This window comes from Camelus dromedarius, chromosome 12, assembly GCF_036321535.1.
Source record: "Camelus dromedarius isolate mCamDro1 chromosome 12, mCamDro1.pat, whole genome shotgun sequence".
Lineage (NCBI taxonomy): Eukaryota > Metazoa > Chordata > Mammalia > Artiodactyla > Camelidae > Camelus > Camelus dromedarius.
This window is the reverse complement of record NC_087447.1, coordinates 33,347,666-33,366,193: the sequence shown is the minus strand read 5'-3', so window position 1 is coordinate 33,366,193 and position 18,528 is coordinate 33,347,666. Positions and strand designations below refer to the sequence as shown.

Below are 18,528 nucleotides of genomic sequence, written 5' to 3'. Positions count from 1 at the left end.
GATCTTTTACTTAGAAATACACACTTGTGTATGGTAAAACTATACAAATATGTTAAAGGAGTGATTAACACAAATGTTTGGATAGTTGTCTCTGAAGGCTGAGAGGGGGATTCGTTGGGGAGATACAATAAAGGGATACTGAAAATATTCTGGTTGTGCTCATTTTATATATTCATATATATTCATTCTATATATTATTTCCTATGTATCATAAATTTTTCAATAAAACAGTTGTAGAGAGACTAATCACATAAGAAAGTAGTAGGAAGAAGATCCAGGATTAACATGGATAAAAGCCTTCAAGAAGTAATAGTTTTAGCAAGTTTGAGTTTTAGGGGGAAAAAAATCTTGAGCATGGTCCAAAATTTCCTTTTCCTATTCTTCCACCCCCTTGCCAGCTTACCCTTGTATATTACCGAGGTGTGTTTCCATGTATGGTGACATACAATAAAAACGTTCCATGCTTTAGTATTTGGAGGTCTTTTATTCTCTTCTTTCCTGATGTAAATTTTATTGGCTTCTCCTAGGTCATAACTTTTGTGCTGAAGGACCTAAATGTGGTGAAAACTCAGAGTGCAAAAACTGGAATACAAAAGCTACCTGCGAGTGCAAGAATGGTTACATCTCTGTCCAGGGAGACTCTGCCTACTGTGAGGGTAAGTCAGCTGACAGAGTCAGCTTGTGAGAAACGTATTCCTGGCAGACGATCAAAAATGGTGGAAGATCGAAAGCCCTCGTTTGGTTCTGGTCCTGTGAAGTCCTACCGGAAATGATACCAACTACCTAGGGTGCTCTGTTCTCCTGAGTGATTTAAGTTGCTCAGTAGCGTGTGAAAGCAAGACCTCTGAAGGTGAGTGTGGAGCACAACAAAGCGACCAAAGCAGGAAGGCCATATCACATGCCACGTTCTGCTGCCGCTGTATTTGACGATCCCTAACAAATCCAGAAACACCTCATTTTACGTTGTCTTGCTTGAGTAGATTGTCATATCCAATTTCAACTAACTGTTACACAGTGGGTCCTCTTTTTGAGTATGTGCTTTGATACGAGCTTATGCCCAGTTACCAATATCTTCACCTGCCAAGGTCAGAATTTTTTTTTCTGTTGTTTTCCTAGTGACTGATTCATGTGTTGCTAATTCCCAAACTTTACTAAAATTCCCAGTGACAGATGGACTCGTAACTTTGGCACATGGACTGATGACATTAGAGTGGGTTGGTGGCCTCAAGCATCAATGACCCCTGTTTCCATTTTACAGAGAAGAACACTCTGTCTAATGTGAACACCTCTTTCCAAGCTCGGCACTCTGGTGGCAAGCACTGCATATACCTACTCCTTTAATATACCAGATGATCAGGGATTGGTTCTGACCCTGGACTTACACATACAGTGCACTAATGTCTGAGCCCATTCATTTCTCCCGTGGTCACTGGCTCCCTCCCACCAGTTTAGAGAAATTCTAATAGGCAGATTGATGGCTGGGCTGTTTCTCCGTCCTGGCTGGACCCAATCATTCCTGTTACCTTCCCTAACAGCATACTGAACCTTGGTGATCTGTTAATCAGGAAGGTGGACGTCTTGAATGGAATAAATGCTGCAGAATCTTGGTCACTTTCCTCCAACGGGTTTGTTCTCTAGGGGGTCAAGTAAAGTGTCTCAAAGTAAAGACAGCTGATGACAGTAATGGTGAATTCCTTTCCCTTCTGCTGTTTTACATTGCTGAGCCCTGCTTAACTTTTTGGCTTTGACTAAAGACCTCTTCAATTGTTAAGGAAATGTGTCTAACCACCAGTAGTGCTCAGAACCTGGCAGGTAGCCTCTGTTTCATTTTTTCTGAAAGACTTTCTTCATTATTGATTTAGTTCTCATTAGCAATATAGTCTAACGATATTGTCCCCCCCCCCCCACTTTTTCTACATGATTTTTTTCTCTTACTTCCCTCTGTAGATTTGAAGTTGATTTGGGAGACATGCCACTTGGGGGGATGAAGTTGCCTCCTTTGTTATAAACCTTTGCCTCTATTGGTTAATATCATGTTATTTATTTGTCAGTTTTGAGGAAGATGACTTAATTTCAGTACTTCACATTAACATTTGTTTATGTCTTACTTTATACTATTTTCTATTTTTTAATCAAAAAATTAATTTTAAAGATGTGAAATGTTTTTCTCTCCATTCACCATGGAGAAATCCCACCAGCCAGGTGATGGTCTAAAAAATTTACTTTCTTATCTTCTGCTATATGTGGGGACAGACTGTGAACAATTATAAAAATGATAGAAGGAACCTCAAAGTAATTTTGAATCCTGATTCTACCACTGGCAGACCTTTCAGTTGTCCATTGGAACCAGTGTGCTCATCATTCCTTGCTCCCTTTAGCTATTGAGACCTGAAAGAATCTGGGAGGAAATTGCTGGTACGAATGCTGTTTGGGACTCTTTGAGTCTCTCTTCATTTTTTGTTACATAGAATCAATTTTATAAGAAATGATTTGTGATACTGTACCTACCTTTTGTATGCAAGGCCTTATTATTGATAATGTTGATTTTTAGATCTTAATCACTGTTTTCTTGAACATACTTCGCAGCTCATTGTGTGTGTGGGGCCTTGGACCAGTGTGTCCTGTGGTACCGCTTTAGCTCATGGTGATGTGCTCGGACTTTAGTTCTTTTTCTATTACCATGGAAACATTCCACAAGTTCCATAGGGCATATTCATAAAGAGAAGGATAGCACCTAAGAAGAAATGACTAAACGTTGGAGCCCTTTATAGAATAAGAATGGAACTCAGGAAATAAGACAGGGAACAAATACTGGGCACCTGGATGGGAGACACTGTGAACCAAGTAGAGTGAATATCAACATTTAGAGCAAACACCCTTCTCTCTTTTCATTCTACCATCTTTGGCATACTTTGGCCTTGGCCCCAGACATGGCGCCCTTGTACCAGCACCCAAAGCAAGGAAAGAAGGAAGGGGCAGGGGTCAGAAACCTCTGGGTGAGGTTTTGTCTTTTTATGTTTAAAGAAATTTCTTCCTAGAAGAGCCCTTATAACCTCCCTTGCCTCTCTCCCCGTGCAAAAGACTTCTGCTGTCCTGTTTTTCAGACCTGGGTTACGTCCTGTCCATCTCTAGACCAGTGTTTGGGAAAGGAGAATGAGATGACTGTCACTGGTTTGGGCTAATTGCATTCAACCCCTGGGTCTGGAGTAGGGTTTTGCCGTCCCTGAGACCAAATGATCTTTGCCTAAACTAATTCCTGTTGTAGCAACAGGAAGAGGGTATGGGTGATTTTGGGGTGGGCAAAAATCTATGTGTATTACATTCTTTCATGACAAAATTTTGTTCATGGCCATTTCCCCATCTATATTCTCTGAATTATCCTCTGGGATGCTCACCGAATGCCTGTCTGGGTACCAGAGACTCTCAGAGGCTGAGTTCATTGTCTCACTGTAGCCTAGAGAGTAGATACTTATGAACTGCTTCAGGCAAGTTATTTTTCACTCTTGAGTAAATGGAGTGAAAATGACCCATATTGTACAAGCCGCAGTGAACAAGACTGGCTTGCAAATTAAAACAAAATATTACACACATTGTCCAGGCTATCTTGAACAGCCTATTCAGGCTCTTAGTGGAAAAAGAAGCACCAAAGACTTTCAATTTTCTGAACTTCCTAGGGTAGTAGCAGAGATAGCGTATTAAGGACTCCTGCTCTGCAGAAATTGCCGTAGAAACTGCCAGAGAGAGGATATCAGAACTCCGAGCCAATCAACAGAAGATAATAAGACCCTTTGTCAGTTGTGACACAATTCACGGGAGGTCCTTGCATTTTGCCTCATCCGACTCAAGCAGGAACGGTCCCCATTTTGAAAACTGCTTTCGCTGGATTTGGGTGTTTTACGAATTTGGTCTACTAAGGCTTTTTTACCTGTGTGATGACATTTTCAATGGGTTGGTCTTCAGCAGTTTCTGAATACATGAGCTTCAATTAGAGGTAGTGTCTGAGGAAAGTATGGCATTTGGGGTCTAGCCATGATCTTCTTGAATTTGGAGTCTCCGTAGAGACTTCAAAGAAACCTTTTCTTCCTGTAGTAAAAAAAAAAAAAAAAAAAAAAAGTTATGTAGAAGAATAGAGAACAATGTGATGCCATATACTTCATGCAATCTGCCAGGCATAGAAAGTACTACAATTAGCCTTAAATAATACCTCCTACTTACAGTGTTCTGAAGTTTTCCAAATCCTTTTGTGTATGTTGTACTTGGAGCCTTCCAGTAAACCAGTGAGGAAAACGGTAGCATTGGCCACACGACTGCATTTTATAAAGGCAGACACTAGGACTCAGAGAAATGAAGTAAAGATAGTACTCAGCTCACTTCTCTAGGACTTTGTGCCCTGGCTCATGCTGCCCCCTTCCTCCCCACCCCCCATCCTACTGTAATAAGGTGTTGTTCAGAATATCTGCTGCCTCCTTGATCCACAGATACATGAATGGATGTGACATGTACCATTTCAGAGTAGAGGCTCTGAGCACTATTACAGGGTTCCACCTCTTTCTCTTCAACTAGCAGTGTTACAGAGCAGGGGTCCTTTATTGGGGGTCCCTGAATGAAGATGACATGGAGCTATGTGACAACTGACAGGTGATGGCCATGTGGCAGGAGTAAGAAATAATTGTGTAAAAATCACAGAAATTTTGGAGGATGCGGTGATCTGTTACCTTGGCATGACTTAACCTAAGCCTGCTGGTACACCTGCCTGATTTAGTTGACCCAAGTCTTATGGTTGCAGAAAGATACCTTCAACTCAGGAAGCATGAGTGAAAGGAATTTTTGACAGAGCAAGTATTCAGAGTTACTAGAAAAAGTACAAATTGTGTGGATCGTTAATAGTTTGCTGTGGCCCTTCTGCCGGGGGATAGATTTTTTTTCAGACCGCAAGTTGTAAATCAGTGCTTTGTTGTGGCCAGTTCCAATGCGGGAAATTGGATTTCCCAATTAAGATGATAATGGGGCAATGAAGGTCAGAAATGGAGCAAATTGATATTTACTTAACATTTAATGGGTCACAACAGTTAACATCATCATCAGCTTATACCACTAACGTTTGTGAGGCTCTTTCTTGGAATTGGAAGAGTGTGTACTCATTGAAGCCAATACTTTGAAAGAGTGAGCTTCTCACATCTACATCTTTCAGGACCATTAGAAGATAGCAGGAGAGAGTGTTCAGATGGAAGACACAGTTTTATCAGTCCTGCCAGCAACACATGGTTAGCAGTGAGGTACCAAACATAATAATTTACATTAATGAAGTCATTCCTTCCTTGGAAAAACACAAGTGGAGTCATATTCAAGGGAATATGCTATATTGTATGAATTTAATTATAATTCCATGTAACAAAGCTACAGAAATGTCTGAAACACAGCAGCTGATTAGCAAGGTGATTTGTAACTTCTTTCACATGACTGGGAGTGAGGGACAAAGGGTCTGACCCTCAGAGCGTTAAGAGGCCAAGAAAAAGCGGCAGCAAGGTCAGAGCTGAGGCAGAAGGAAGATTCAGAATAGCCGAGGGGGTGGGTACTTACTGGTTGCGGAGGCTAGCATGAGTGCCCTTCTGTGGAAGCAGGGCCCGGTGAATTCCTGGTGAAGGGAGTGCGCGGGAACATGGTGAGGCTGCTTAGTTACCCTTCTAATCATCCAAGGATTAGCCAGGTATCTCTTGTTTTGAAATTTTACAAAATGCAGGAGCCTCGTAATCCTCGAAACCCAGTTTATGCTCATATCTGGGCTTCAGTCTCCTAGAGTCCTGGTTTGGACAGCACAGCATTGTTTTTGATTATTCATGTTAGTAAAACTTTAAGCTCCTGCTTGTGTTTATTTCCAGGGGTTCAGAATGCTTGAGATAAGAGCACCTCAGGGTGTCTTTTTTCCCCCCTGTTTAGCCTGCATGACTAATGGAGAGATATTCTGGTGCCCAGGTATCTGTCAAGACCCCCCACCGACTTCCAGGCCCCCACCCGCTCCAGCCTTCCCAAGACAGAGGTCTCAAGGCGTTGCTTTGCTCGTGATAACCCACGTGTCACTTCCCTCCCAGCAGCAGACACAGGTGCGCTTTCCTCCTGGGCATGGCTTTTCTTTCCCTCGCTTCTTTATTCCCAAGGCTACTTTGGGACAGCATCTCCTCCTGCTCCCCAACCCGGTAAAACTCTTGTCTCTTCTTAACAATCCTCCCCCCACTGCCCAGTTCCCATTTTGGAATTAAAACAGCAAAAAATATAACCCAAATCCCAACCTTGGTTATTGCACTTCAGTTGAACTAAGGGCTTCATGTTTAAGCTCATTGCTCAGGAAGGAGCGCCGGTCAAACCACCTGGGGCAGTGGTCGGGGCTGGGGGTGCAGTAGCACTTGCTTTGTTTGTTTTTTTTTCTTCAATTATGTTTTAAAAGATCATCTGTAAGATACTTGAAATTTTTAGTTATTTCTCCAGAATAAAAATGGCCTAAGCGTTGACTAGATTTCTAGGTTAGCACATTGAAGCTGAGTTAACTCATCACGTAGCTGAATTATTGCACCACAGAGCTGTCCTGAGACCAGAGGACCTTGTACGTGAATCCCAGTCTCAGTGACACGTCCACCTTGTTGCTGAGGTCACTGCATGTGGAAGACATCATCAATTGCATGCTTCCCTCATCCCACACGTCTGCTGCATCAGGAAGTCTTGTTGGCTTTACTCTTAAAATGAGCCACAAATTCGCCCATGTCTTGCTACACGGCTCTAGTCCAAGCCTCCCTCATCTCGTGGCTGGTGATGGCAGTGGTGTCCACTCTCACCCCTACGACCCATTCTCTAAATGGTGATCAGTGTGTGCTCTTAAAAACGTGAGTCATGTTACTGCCAGGCTTCTGTTTAAAGTCGTTTAGTGGCTTCCATGCGTCTTAGCATCATGTCCAAGCTTGGTCCTGTGTATTGAACCTGCCTGCTTGTCTGTGTCTGTCTCGCACCACTCCTTCCTGTGTTCTCTTCCCCCACCACGCTTTAATTCCTTGTGCTCCTCCAATAGGCCTGTGCAATGGTGCTTTCTTCACCTGGGGATGCCCTCCCCCTACATCTCTGCAATTCCCCTTGCCAGTCATCATTTAGGTTGTAGCTCAGATGTCACCCTTTACAGACATCTCTCGCAACGACCCTCCCTAAATCAGCTCTGCCACTTCCCTCTGCTACTCTCTACACCATTTTAATGGCATTTAATTATTTTCTTCATAGCACTTCTTATCTAAAATTGCCTTGTTTTCTTGTTGAAGGGTTTACCATCTGACTTGTCCCTTGAGAACATAAGCTGCACGAAGGCAGCAAGTTTATTCACTGTGTCTCCAGCAGCTAGAAAAGTGCACGTAGTACGTGGCAGACACACCAGAGTGTCTGTGTAAAGAGTAGGTGGATGAACGGAAGGCTCTAGCTGATTCCTGCCTTTGCGTATCTGACGCTGCTTTCCTGTGTCAGATCTGTCTCGCTAGTGTCAATCACGGGCTGCTTTTTAGAGTGAAGGATCTGTATTTCAGGAGCTGCTTCTGCTCACTTTGGCGAATACCCCATCCATGTACTGCCTCAGTGCCGCCTGCTCACTTTATTCCATGTCAGCCGCACCACCGTTACTGGCTCCAGGTTGACTTTCTTCTCCACGTGGCAAGAGAGAAATGGTAGCTCTCCCTCTCCCTTAATTTTGACAAGAAGAGAATCACTTTTAAAAATTGTTTTGATCAGCTGCTGATAGGAAAGAATAAATTCTCTGGGAGTCAACACAATAGAAGCTTTCCTTTCCATCCATAATGGATGCTCTTGGTTGGGAGGTGGCTCTTCTCAAAGCTGTGATGCAGAGACCCAGGCTCCTTCCCTCTTTGGCTCCGCTACGTGCGATCTGTGGCAGGGGAAGGGAATAGAGAGTGATGACTGGAAGGTTATGATAAGCCAGGGCTGGCCACATTCTACTCGTCTCGAACTTAGTCACTGGCCTTAACTAACTGTAATAGAGGCTGGTAAATGTTGTCCAACTGTGTGCCCAGGAAAAAAAAGAATCTGTCTTAGTGAATAGTTTTCCAGTTTTTTCACAGTTACTTAATGAAAAAAAAATCTCCCCCATTAATTTTATGCCTTTTACCTAGTTTATTTCTTGAATCCCACCAGATGGACCTCTGGCTTTGGTTGATTGTATTAAAACTTGTTCTCACAGAAACTAGACGGGATTTAACTATCTGGCTTCCAGTTGCTTGTTGGCATCATCTCCAGACCTCCCTGTGGTCCTCACTGTATCACCTCATCTGGGTTGGTTCTATCCCGAGTGTACCTCATGTCCCAAAGTGACCCATCTTTTCTTCCTTCCAAACAAAATGCACAGCTTGCCATGTGCTGCAGTTCTGAGTTGATGCTGGGAGGAAGGCAATTCATGCAACAAGCTAACACACATTTGCAAATGATTGAGACCCACATAATGTTCCCAGAGGTAAATGTAGTCTTAAAAGAGGATGCTTGTTAATTAAGAAAAATCCCCAAACGGTTAAGTTTCAAGCAGAAAGCCAGAGTAAGTGAAAAATTAAAGTAATGTGAAAGTGGAGCCCTTGGGCAGGAGAGCTAAGCACATCGTCCGTGCCTGGGAGTTTGCCTTGGTAGTCCGCCCTCCTCCAGTATCCCTGCTTTCTAGCATTTTCCCTGCCTCCATTTTTTTTTCCCTTAACAACTCCCACAGCAGTGATGTAGAGAAAAAATGTGAACTAAGGGTAAGGAGACCTGGCATGACCGTGGCTCTGCTTGCTACACACTGGGTGACCTGGGAAAGCCATCCAGTGCTTCTGCATTTTGATTTTCTCATGGTCCAAGTAGGACTTTTACACAAGGCCTCAATAACACCAGTTGCTTGTGAAAGTTAAACAAGGTGCTGAATGTGAAAGTATTTTGTAAAGGCTGAAGCACTGTAGCGCTGTACCGTAACAGGATTTCTGATGATCATCACATAATGATCCATTATGTAATTACTCATCATTCTAGTAACAGGAAATATTTTCGTCTTCGGCAGTGCTTGGACTGGAACTTGGCCTTCAGCTAGTTAGGCCTGAGATACACTTACACACACAGGATACAGATCGAAGTGTGATGGTTAATTTTGTGTGTCCATGTGTATAGGCTAAGGGAAGATCAGATAGCTTCTAAAACATTTCTAAGTGTGTCTATGAGGGTGTTTCTGGAGGAGATTAGCATTTGATGCCGTAGATGCCTTATGAATGTGGGCAGGAGTCCTCCAATTTGTTGAAGGTCTAGAAAGAACAAAAGAACGACAAACTCCTTCCTTGCTTTCCTGAGCTAGGACGTCCATCTTTTTCTGTACTGGGACATTGGAGCTCCTGGTTCTCGGGCCTTCAGACTCCAGGACTCATTATAGGAGCCTCCTGGTGAACATGCCTTTGGACTTGGACTGAGTTATACCTCCTGCCTGTCCAGCTTGTAGATGACAGATTTGAGGGACTCCGAAGCGTCTGTAACAACGTATTAGAGATGTTGGCTCATTAAATAATAAATCCTCTCTTACATATTCAGTGATATGAGAATGGAGGTATGGCTGGTGGTCAGACAGTGAAAAGCGCTGAAAGCCTGCTGAGTTTTATCCTGTGGGCCAATGTACACCCATGGAGGACGCGGCATAACGGCAGGTGATAAATTGGATCCACTGGCATCTGGAAAAGAAATTAGAACTTTCATTTATGTTGACTTTCATCTTATCCTTTAAATTTCTTTTTGGCTGTGAGTTTTAGAATGCACATGATATGTTGATACAATAGTACATGTGCATATTTTATTAAATAAATATTTTCGTATAGGAGGTACATGCCCCCCAGTCAATAAGGATGCATGATCAGAAACAGACCAGTGCTGTAGGTTACAGAGTTTCATGGAGGATCTGAGGTGTGGAGGGAGGACCTCATTGGACTGGTGTGTTAGAAATGTCGTGCTCACGGCCACGTGGAGGCAACTGTGGCTGGGGAGATGCTGGAGGCAGAGCGTCAGGGCAAGCAACACTGCTTGCATTGTTGGTGTCTTCACGGGTTCTGAGGCTTTTCCATGGTGGGTGCCAAGGAGATAAGGCATTGTTGAAATCAGCAAGACAAGCTTGGATGGCCTTGCTTGCTGTCTTTCCATGAATGCTGGCAGATGTGTTACATTTGATTCTTTACCATGACCTCCTTCTGAGAGCGAAGTGCACTCCAGTGCCTGGCATTTCCCCCGTTAATCTTCCTTGCTCTGCTCTTGGATGAATCTGTCAGAGGAGCCAGATGGTACCCAGATGCCAAGCCTGTAAGGATGGCCTCACATTCTTTTCCAATGATGTACTTTCACTTTAAGAAATCCCACTAAAACGACCGTTGTTTCACTGTACAGTAGTTTAGGACTTCGGAGTACCTTCTTGAAAGACATTCTGCACGTGTTATGTTATGTACAGTATTTAGCATTTTTATGTAGCAAAAAGAAGGAAGAGAAAAAGAGGGGGAAAAGCCCTGCTCACTTTCTAGGGACAAATCCAAGTTTTAGAGCTTTAAATGGAAATGGAAATTTAGTAGATTTAAACATTTTTGGTTATTTAAACAATAAACGCCTCCCGGCTGTCTCCAGGATGCCTGATACCTAGCAGGACTGAGAAGAATTCAAGCCAGTGGGTTTTTATTGGCCCCTGGTATCATGGCTGGTCTAGTGCCTGCTGTGGCTTCTGCTGCTTGGTGAAACTTGCCTAGGAAAACAAGAATTGTACCCTCAAAATAACTAGGGAGGGATTGCAGGGTTATGGTAGAAGGATTCAACTTAGATTTGGGGCACCTGAGTTAGAAATCCTGGTTTTACCATTATTTTGTGACCTTAAGCAGGGAACTTCTTCATCCTCGTGTAAATTGGTGTGCCAGTCCTTACATATTAGTCTCTTTTGAGAATTGCTGTAGGAACTGAAGTGAGCAAAGAGGTCTAAGGACAAAATAGGATTTGAATCAATGTTAAGTTTGAATGTGAAAAATGCTCAGATACAGTTCAGTCTTAGAATATATGGTTCAGGATGTGTGTCAGTGAGTAGTAAGGAGGGCTAATTCCTGGAATTAGCAGAAACAATGCCGTAAGAGAAGGGGTTTTAAAAGGTTGGGATTGACTCTGAGCAATGACGAATGTTTGATAGGGAAATGTGGGGTGCTAAAGGACACTCAGGCTGAGACCATGGGATGAGATGGAGTTAGTGAAACCAGAAGGAAGGTGAGTAGAAGGCCGATGTAAGAGTTGGGAACGACATCTCTGAAGACCTGGAGCTACAAGAGAGCGAAGGCACACCTTGTTCAGAACCCAGGATGGGAGGTAAACGTGGTGAGTGCAGAGGGAGGCAGCTTTAGGAGGGCTGTAGGCTCTGCTAAGCTTGGATTCTGCTCTAAATGCCATGGGAAGTTGCTGAAGGGTTTAAAAAAGATGTGGTAAGATCTGATTTGTATTTGAAAAAAATCATTCTGGCTGCAGTAGAGGATGGAATATAACAGCAAAGCAGGAACTCCGATTGTCCATCTGTTGCAGTAATCTAGGCAAGTTACAGTGGTGGACCTGGAGGCGGGAAAAAGGGTAGGGCGAAGGTGGCAGGATTGGTTGATTGGATATGTGGGGTAGATTGGATCTTATATGACAAGTGAAATTAGAATCAATTTTCTGGCTGCTTCATCTTGACCACAGCCAACACTAATGGCAAGCTTTGCGACGTCCTCCTCTGGGCTCTGATAGTATATTGTTCTGACTTTTATTAGGGTACCCATCCCATAGGATCTTAATTACTTTTTAACATGTTTTCCGGGTAAAGAGCTATTCCAAGGCCAGGACTGTGTCTGTTTCATCTTTGTTTCCCAAGACCAGCTGAGGGCTGGGACACAGCAAATATAGAGGGAATGCTTTCTGAATGGACCGATGAAAAAACGAAGGCGTGTTTCCCCATGAATAAACTTTAGTGCTTTATGGCTTCTTTCCACCAAGGCATTTGACATCTCATGGAGAGATCTTGTTAATTTCTTTTTCAATTTGAAAGCGGGAAAAAGTGACCTTAACACATGTTCCAGTCGCAGTTTGCACATCTTTACAGGAGCCTTCCCCTCCTTTTAGTACTGAAAAGATTTGCGGGAAGCCCAGTGCCAGCGCGCAGCTTCGATGGAGCTGCCGTAGAGATTCAGGGACTTCTTGCTGTTCATTTGTGGCTGTTGATTCACTTTTCCTGCTGCTGCTGAATGCTGAATTTTGCCTTTGGATGTTGACACCTGGCTCCTCAGAACTGTCAGGGGAACTTTTCTGAGCCAAACTAAAGGAATTTGGTGTATCAGATTACAGCATACCTGTTGATACTTCCAGCATTGTGAAAACAGGTTTTGCATGTGACTGACAAAGTAATATATTTATTTGTTTTGGGTTGGGAAGAAAGAATGGAAATGAGCCTCCTCTTAATAAGCACCAGAATGGAAGTTCATAAGGGCTGGGACTGATGCTTGTTTTGTTCCCTTCCGTATCGCTAGCATCTGGTACAGTACCTGGAGCAGAGTGGCTCCTCAGGTGAGTATTTATTTATTGACTTTGATTTTTTATTGAAGTATAGTTGATTTGCAATGTGGTGTTAGTTTCTGTATTTATTGAATAGATGAATGACTGGTGGTAGGAAACGGGACACTCCTGATTATTTGGTAAGTTTTTCTGAACAAAGGAAAACTAGCATTTGTGCCAGGCAGTGTGCTAGCAGGTCTTTATATTTGTCATCTTACTTAATCTGAGCTGTCTCGACTTAGTTAATAAACTGAACATGACACAGGTAGTCAGTGACAGAGCCAGGATTTAATCTCGGAGCCTCCTGACACAAAAAGGAATGCCTAACCTGATGGAGTGATCCAGAGAAAATAGCTCCAGCTGATTCCTTTATAATTTTTTTATTTGCCGGGATGTGTCTGACTAGCTGTCCATTTTATTCAGTTCTAGACTGCGCCAAATTTCTTACACAGAAGTAACATTTATCTTTCTGACACATCAGCACAGCGTTTTGCGGTGGGCAGGGGAAACAGAGCATCCTTCCTCAGCTTCAGACAAGCTGTGATAAATAGCAATTCTCAGGAGCCTCGGGTGTCTTTAGTTAGCAACCCCTCCCTGGGCTACTTACTCTTCTGCAAATACATAGGAGACTGGGCGATAGCTCTCAAGTCAAGGCTTCAAAACTTCATACTGGGCTGGGGTGTAGGCACTCCAGGGGAATCTGTTTAATGTGAAGTTTGAAATGCTTATGTTTAAAAAAGGTGAATGGTTTTCGTACTTTCTACAGTCCTGGTATCTCAATATACTTCGAAAAATTGGTTTTATCTTTCCAAATCCATTTTGATGAATTGCAACTCATTTGTAGTGAATGACTGTTCACTATGGATTCACTAGTGCTGTTCCCGCAGGTGATCAAAATCTGGGGCTTCATATGAGTGTTTTTATGGTTATCTAAGTGCATTACCTTCCTTCTGTAAACCAATGGTAAGAGCTGGGCCTCCCCTGAGGACACAATTGCAATCTACCACATACTGTGTGCTTTTTTGGTATCGCTCCAAAAATAGACGTTGCTTGTTAATAGATATAAATATTATGTTTGAAAGTGAAAAACCTAACCTGAATACTATACACACACACGCACGCACGCACGCACGCACACACACACACAGTGCTCAGGTTTTTTTTTTTTTTTTCATTTTGGAACAGAATTCGTAATATATTTTAGTATAGACAGTAAATGTCCAAGACATTTACTAATTGGTCAAAGTGCACTGGAATTTAACTGGCCACTGAGTGACTAGCAGACCATTGTGTAGCTACATCCCCACCCAGCTTTGTAGTTTCCCACTGGTCACTGAGTATTGAACCCCTCTTGTTGAGAATCTAGAGAGATCACCTCAGTGGTGTAGGTTGTGTTTACTGTAGCATTTATAAAGTTTATTCCACTTATCCTAAAGGCAGGGGGGAAATGATTCTTTGTTGAAATATGTGTTTAGAATGTGTTGCACACCAGAGATCAAGATTGCATTCATTAGTTTCAAAAAGCCCTTAGAAAACTGTTTAACTGAGCATCTGTTAAACTTATTTGTGCATGAAACCATCTTACTTGACAAAGGATACCTTTTATCATTCCATGAAACTCGTGTTCTCTGGAACAGATTTTGGGAAATGGTCCTTAATGTGTTTTATGACGTAATTACAGGCTCTGGTAATGTTTACAAATCTGGGAATTCTCAGAAACCTTTGGATATTTATAGTATGGATTTCTGGATTTCCTATCATGACTGTAGTAAGTTGTAAAAGTTTAAGAAAAATTCTTTAATGGGAGCTCTTACAAAATCTGTTTTTTTTTTCATAATTTGCCCGACCTATGCATTACAAATCTAATTTTTCTAAATAACTAAGAAAATGGTTCATCATGTTGGACCTAGAGATTTTCATATTAAATGAAATAAGTCAGACAGAGGAAGACAAATATCATATGGTATCACTTACTTGTGGAATGTAAAAATTATGATACAAATGAACTTACTTACAAACCAGAAATAGGCTCACAGACATAGAAAACAAACTATGGTTACCGAAGGGGAAAGGGGGGGGATAAATTAGGAGTTTGGGGTTAACCTTGCACACTACTGTATCTAAAATAGATGAACAACAGAGACCTACTGCAGAGCACAGGGAACTATATTCAATACCTTGTAATAACCTATAATGGAAAAGAATAGGAAAAAGAATATATATGTACACGTATAACTGAATCACTTTGCTGTACACCTGAAACTAACAAAACCTTGTAAATCAGCTATACTTCAGTTAAAAAAAGAAAGTGTTTCCTCCTGTTATTTTCCCCCATTTGGTGAAGGTTGGGTTTGCTGTTGCTGAATATGTGCCCATGAAGCACATGTATGAATGGAATAGACAGGATAAGAACGACTATTTGCATAGTGCATTATAGTTTTATCAAGTGCTCTACTGCACTTTATTTCCTTAATCTTCTATCAAACTCCGTAAAATACAGATTCTCCTTCTTAGACTGTTTCACAGATGAGGAAGCCAGGGTCCAGAGAGGTGGAGTGGTGTACCCAAGACCTGGAGCCAGGTCTGGCGCCCAGGTAAACAAATCTGAATCCAGGTTTCAGGCTGTTGTCGTGTTTTCCTCTCTTAAGACAGAAAGAGAAAGAAAAATACTGTATGAGATTGCTCACATGTGGAATCTTAAAAAAAAAAAAAAAAAAAAAAAAAAAAAAAAAAAAGAACATAAATACAAACCAGAAACAGACTCATAGACATAGAATACAAACTTGTGGTTGTCAAAGGTGGGTGGGAAGGGACAGACTGGGATTTCAAAATGTAGAATAGATAAACAAGATTATACTGTATAGCACAGGGAAATATATACAAGATCTTGTGGTAGCTCACAGAGAAAAAAAATGTGACAATGAATATATGTTCATATATAAGTAAAAAATTGTCCTCTACACTGGAATTTGACAAAACATTGTAAAATGACTATAACTCAATAAAAAATGTTAAAAAAAAAACATAAGACATACTCAAATTATTCAGTGAACACTTACACAAGGCACTCTTGTTAGCTTGGAGAGTCAGGGGTTTTTGTCTGCTTCCATCACTATGGAGTCCCTAACGTCAGGCCTCGCCTGGACAGTGGAAGCTGATCTGTGGTCAGGGTTGAGTGTACAAATGAAGGGATGAGTTGTAATTGTTGCTGCTAGTATTTATTACTATATTTGACATAATTATATATTAAATACCTGATGTGACTTTTTTCATCTTTTCCACATTATACCCTAATAAAAACATGCTCTCATTTTGCACGGGAGGAACTAAGGCAAGGAAAAGCCATGTGGCCTGCCTGAGGTGACCCAGTTAATTAAGGAGTGGGGTTAGACCACATAGTGTCTGCGGTCCTGGTTCTTAGCTCTGCGAGAGGGAGTTGAGGCTCAGGTATTCTAATTAAACCCGTGTCTTTTTGTACCTAATCCAGCTGTTCCTATAGGAAACTGCACTATAAGATCTGATTCAGCCCCATGGTAAACAAGTGAGGCTGCTGCGCCCCTGCCGCCAATTACCCTGTCCTCAGCATCTGTTCAGTGACAGTGTGCTAGGTGTCTTCTGTGCATTATTTCATTTAGTTCTCACAACTCTACAAGCTAAGTACTGCTTTTCCTTTATTTTTCTTTATTGAAGCATAGTCAATTTACAATGCTGTGTTAATTTCTGCTGTGTAGCACAGTGATTTGGTTATACATACACATGTATAGTCCTTTTCACATTCTTTTTCATTATAGGTTACTACAAGATATTGAATATGGTTCCCTGTGCTAAACAGTAGGACCTTGTTGTTTATCTATTTTATACACAGTAGTTAGTATCTGCAAATCCCGAACTCCCAGTTTATCCCTCCCTACTCCTTTTCTCCCCTCCCACGGTAACCGTGTTGGTTTTCTGTCTGTGAGTCTGTTTCTGTTTTGTAATTAAGTTTATTTGTGTCCCTTTTTTTTTTCCCCCAGATTCCACATATAAATGATATTATATGGTATTTGTCTTTCTCTGTCTGACTTACTTCACTTAGTATGACAATCTCTAGTTGCTGCAATCATCCATGTTGCTGCAAATGGCACTATTTTATTCTATGTTATGGCTGAGTAGTATATGTCCTACTTTTATTTCCATAAAACCACTACTCGGAGAGAATAAATGGCTTACCACTTGTTACAGTGTAACCTTGGGTATGCCTGCAACCCTAATCTCAGATTTGTCTGCGTGAAAGAAAAGAAAAACACAAAACCCCCAGAAGAAAACAAAAAGAGCAGGTGAGCAGATATCAGAGAAGCGGAAGGAGGTGTTTTGTGTGTTTTTACTTTCTCTCCTTGTCCTGGGTCCAGGGAGCATAATTTGGATGCCTTAGGAAATGGTTTGGGCGATTCTTATTTAACAGCTACGGACCGCCCTCCTAGAGTCAGGCATGTTTCCTAGATCCTTTCCCAGCCCTTGCCCTGTGGAGATCTTCACAGAAGAACCTAGATTGATACCAGTCTTAGACCTTCATCTTCCCACTCATCCCCTCCCTCCGCCCCCAAGACCCAGAAGTCTCCACCTGGGCTTCCTTCCCTTCTGCCTCGGTTACCCAGCATAATCAGCTGCTCCCACTCAGCTGTCTGCTCTATTTCCCATCTCTTTCTAACCCTGCCAGTTCCCTTATTTTCTAATTATTACCAGCGTTATTGATGCTTAGTGCTTAGTGCGATAGGACATGCTGTTTATAATGGCCACAGGTGGTTACACTTCAAAAGGGATGAATGGGGTTCAGCGGGCCCCCCAGCACAGTTACTGGAGAAAGACAAAGGATTTTAAATTAACGGATTAATTGGAAGCCTCTTAGGTGCACTTAGTTTCCAGTCAAATGAACCAAGTTCTTCTCTTGAAAGGTCAATGAGTTTTTCCATAATTTTTAGCTGCTCTGAGGAAGGAACTGTAAATCTTTCTGTTTATTTGCTTTATAAATCTCCCTTCAGCTCATTTAGTATGGGGCCGAATATCATAAATCCATGGCTTTCTTTTAGAAAAGGCAAAACAAACCGTGTTACCACAAAAGGAAACCTGGGCTACTGAAACTATAAGAAACTGTGTGTCAGCTCTTCCTGACTGGGCGATGTATGAGTGTGTATGCACACACATGTATATACATATACATATATATTTCAAAAATAATATGACTGGGCCTGCTGGCATTGCCTTCTATGTGAAAAGCATATTTTATCATATTTTCCAAAGGAATGCAGTAATCTTCTTATTGAAATAATATCTGTTTAAACCACGCGACTTAAAGTTGGAAATAATAGAAAACAGGGTCAAACTCATTAATGATGTGTATTGGAATTTTTCATTATCTGATGGCAGAGTTTGGGAACCCTTGTGTGCCCCTTTGTTAGAAAATCTTCTTTCAATTCCTGAATCCCTTTTCTGGCCTTAGAGTGCATATGGCCACATTCCTCGTCAATTTTATGCTTGGTGAATGAGGTCACTTGCGAGGCTACTGGACTGACCTTGGGCGCTGATTCTCAGCCTCTTTGTCGTCTTGTGGGGGTGTGTACCACCAGGCTGAGGCTTGTTGCCTCTAGTTGACCATACGTGGGGACCCAACTCTGGAGGTGGCTTTTGTGACCAATTTTTATCATTTGGGTTTTTTCTCCCCCAAACGGCACCCAGCAAAGGAAGAATAGGAGGTGTCTCAGGAACTCAGCAGATGCTGGGACTGCCAAGAAAGGAGGGGATGAGCACTTCCTGGCTCCCCCGACATTAGATGTTGGGCGCTTTTACACGTATCATCTTACCTCACGGTCACAATGCTCTATACAGTAAATTTTATATTCCTTATTGTTAAAGATGAAGGTATAAATTCCAGAAGGCTTGTAGCTGGGATCAACATCTAGGTCAGCC

General features: G+C 42.0%; 1 protein-coding gene across 2 annotated transcripts in view; it reads left to right on the top strand.

The window, feature by feature from the left end:
* Positions 1-18,528, top strand: part of NELL1 (neural EGFL like 1) — a 746,857-nt gene that overhangs the window by 210,763 nt on the left and 517,566 nt on the right. For both annotated transcript variants that reach the window (XM_031459872.2, XM_031459873.2), the window contains exon 12: positions 528-656. In XM_031459872.2, coding sequence (XP_031315732.2) covers positions 528-656 — 129 coding nt within the window. The remainder of the gene's footprint in view (positions 1-527; positions 657-18,528) is intronic.